The sequence below is a fragment of the Psittacula echo genome (genome assembly GCF_963264785.1).
Source record: "Psittacula echo genome assembly, chromosome: 2".
NCBI lineage: Eukaryota > Metazoa > Chordata > Aves > Psittaciformes > Psittacidae > Psittacula > Psittacula echo.
This window is the reverse complement of record NC_137737.1, coordinates 129,586,895-129,590,276: the sequence shown is the minus strand read 5'-3', so window position 1 is coordinate 129,590,276 and position 3,382 is coordinate 129,586,895. Positions and strand designations below refer to the sequence as shown.

At 35.5% G+C, this 3,382-nt stretch overlaps 1 protein-coding gene across 1 annotated transcript; it reads left to right on the top strand.

The window, feature by feature from the left end:
- Positions 1-1,456: 1,456 nt before the first annotated feature.
- Positions 1,457-2,377, top strand: PEX2 (peroxisomal biogenesis factor 2; the record flags this gene model as incomplete). The annotated part of the gene is made up of 1 exon (XM_080609591.1): positions 1,457-2,377. Exon 1 carries the CDS (start codon positions 1,463-1,465, stop codon positions 2,375-2,377), a length of 915 nt encoding a protein of 304 aa, XP_080465717.1. The 5' UTR covers positions 1,457-1,462.
- Positions 2,378-3,382: the final 1,005 nt, after the last annotated feature.

Sequence of the window (3,382 nt, the reverse complement as noted above, 5' to 3'; positions counted from 1 at the left end):
GGCCCAGGTCCTGCAATCTCCTTGTAAAAGAGATGTTCCAGACCCCTGATAATCCTTGTGGCCCTCTGCTGGATCCTCTCCAGTAGCTCCTCTTCTTTTATACCAGGTTTTAAAGCTTTTGGTGCACTCTGTTTCAGCAAACAGTTATTGCTTTGAAGGATTTTTTTTTTTTTTTTGGATTCTTAGCATCATTAGCAACCATTCCTATATAAGGTCCTATACAGCATCTTTCATTCAAAGCAGGTTTGTGTTATACCAGGTTTTCCTCTTATAAATAAGGATTTGAAGTACCTTCTTCAGTGCTTTGTTTAGGAGACTGTTGACCCTTGCTTGCCTGTTACGCAAAAAATCTGGTTTAGAAAGTGCAAGATGTTGTGTAGTAGCTGAAACGTACCACTTGTAAATCACTTTGGGTTTGTTTTTTTTAGTGCCCAAAAGGAACTAAAGATCAGTTACCCCACAATTTTGCATTACCGAGGCATTAGCTGTATTTTGTTTTTGTAATTTATTGCACTTAGTCACAAAATTCCAAATACAATAACGCTTAAACCAAGCAATTTAAAGAAAATATTTTTATTTTTCTTTGTAATGCTTGAATAAGACGAGCAAATAGCTGTTGGAGTTGCTGGTATACATTAATCATCTTGCCAGGAAATTTGTTGTACAAGAAGTAATACAATCCCACACCTGTCAAAAGACTAGAAAATATATGCAGGCTTTAGTGATGTACTGTATGATAATTTATGTCTGAATGCTGAAGATTTTTTTAATCTCATATGATGATTCTTCTCTAATCACTGCCTTTAGCAAGTTTCATCATTCTGATCTTACTTTATTCATATTTTTCTGCATGCAATCCTTAAATTTGTTAGCATTTCTAAGATTTTTACTTTCAGCTGCAGCTAGTGAAGTATTCATATAACAATATTTTCTATCCACCCACTGTTCTGTTGTAGATTTTGGTTAGTAAATTCACTTTCCCTATTTCTCCATTAAAAAAAAAAAAAAAAAAAAAGTATAATTTTATAGTTCTTGTTTGTGGACTTCTATTTTAAGGTCCAATTCAATATTTCAGATATGCCCAGCAAAATACTGGGGTTTTTAATTTATTCAGTGTAATATTAAATCTGTGGAGTTTTTCTAAATATCTGTAAGGTGTTAAACACTTCTCTATAACCAAATATAAATGTTACTGTTTGTGAGAAACAGTTTCCTTTGAGGTGAAATTTTTCACTGTTAATGTAAAGGTTCCTGAAAGGACCTGTAGCTTATTAATAACATGGTAATGTACATCCTAAACAGCCTTCTTTGTTACTTATTGTTTACTGCTGGTATAGGTATATGGATATGTAGGTATACATAAAACCAAGTTTGTTATTTTTTCATAAGAATAAAAATAGGAAATGCTCTGTTTACACTAAAATCTATTTGTGTTTATTCCTAGAAAGGTTTTTGTGAAGAAATGGCATCCATCATTGGAAACGAAAAGAGTGTGAATCCTGTGCTCAGAATAAGTCAACTTGATGCTCTTGAACTAAACAAAGCCCTGGAACAACTAGTGTGGTCACAGTTTACCAGCTGTTTTCATGGATTTAAACCCGGGGTGTTGGCTCAGTTTGAGCCAGAAGTAAAAGCATTTTTATGGCTTGTATTGTGGAGATTCACTATATACTCAAAGAATGCAACTGTGGGACAGGCTATTCTGAATATTCAATACAAGAATAACTTATCTCAGACAGAGAAATACCAACCTCTGAGCAAACATCAGAAGTTATGGTATCTTATTTTAACTGTTGGTGGAAGATGGTTGGAAGAAAGATGTTATGATTTATTTAGCAATCGTCAAATGCAATCTTTCTGCAAAATTAAGAGTTGTGTTAACTTTGGAGCTGGACTTCTTAAACTTTGTGGTCTTCTAAATTTTCTGATTTTTCTTCAGAAAGGAACATTTGCAACATTAACAGAACGCATTCTAGGAATTAGGTCAGTTTTTTGCAAGCCACAAAGTGTTCGTCAAATAGGATTTGAATACATGAACAGGGAGCTATTATGGCATGGCTTTGCTGAATTTCTGATCTATCTGCTGCCACTTATTAATGTACAGAAACTGAAACTTAAGATTTCTTCTTGCTACTCGCGTATTGCAGGTCTTTCCAATAGTAAAAACACATTAACAGCTCACTGCAAAGAATGTTCACTATGTGGGGAATGGCCTACTATGCCTCATACCATAGGATGTTCACATGTTTTTTGTTACTACTGTATTAAAAGCAACTATTTATTTGATATGTATTTTACATGCCCTAAATGTGGCTCGGAGGTACGGAGTCTTCAGCCATTGAAATATAAGGTTGAAATGACAGAATTGCACACCTGATATGATGTTGATTTGGTTTTATACTGTACATGAAATATTATGTTGAAGAGATTACTGGAAAAATTCAGAAAGTATTGTAAACAGACAGCTTAAAGATGGTTTTTGAGAGTCTGCAATTTGTTGTAACATATATCTTTACTGGTCTTAGCAGTTTACTGAGTAAAAGAGCCAACTTGCCTCCTTGAAGGAATGAAAAATAATTTACCAGCTCTTCTGCTCTGTCAGACTACTTGATCCCACTTTGGTACCCTTACATTGCAAGTCATTCTTCCTTAGAACTAGAGTCTGTTAGCCTGCAACTTTCTAACTTCATGCTGTATACTTCCTTCAAAGATACAGAAGATGCCCATTAAGCTTTTACCAATTTTTACGGATTTTTCTCAAGTTTGTTAAAGCTTCTGCCATTAACAACTTAGCTAGTAGATGAATTTAGTGGGCAAGTCATCTTGTCATGCCTAAAGAATAATTTTAAATTCAGATGTTTTAAATTTTAATTCCAGTGTGAGGTTCCACTGAAAAAAGGAAAAGTGTAAGATGGATTGTCATCTCAGCAGATTCGTAAGAGTTTTTGTCGTATTAAACTAACATAACAGGATGTGCTCAGAATTGCTTTCTTATCAATAGACCATAAGCTCTAAGTGATCCCTCTGGTAGACATATAGATACTCCATAGTGAACATGTGCCTACAGGTGTTGTACCACTTCCTGTACGAATACAGTGCACCTTCTAGACCTCCATGAGGTGACTGAACTACATTTCTGACTCAGCCATGATCTTCAGTGACGTATATGTGACCACTTTCCTCTTCTTATAAAGCTGAGGCACACAGTCCATCATTCTTTGGAATGTGGCAGCTGCCCAAGGTAACCCACAGTCTTCTGACTCAGAGGCGCTGGAGATAACTGACAGTATGCTGTCTTTGGGACTTGCCACTCTTTTGATTTTTTATGTGTGTGGTCAAGGTGGGTGCCAGACCTCAGTAATGGCTTGCTGCCACACCAAAA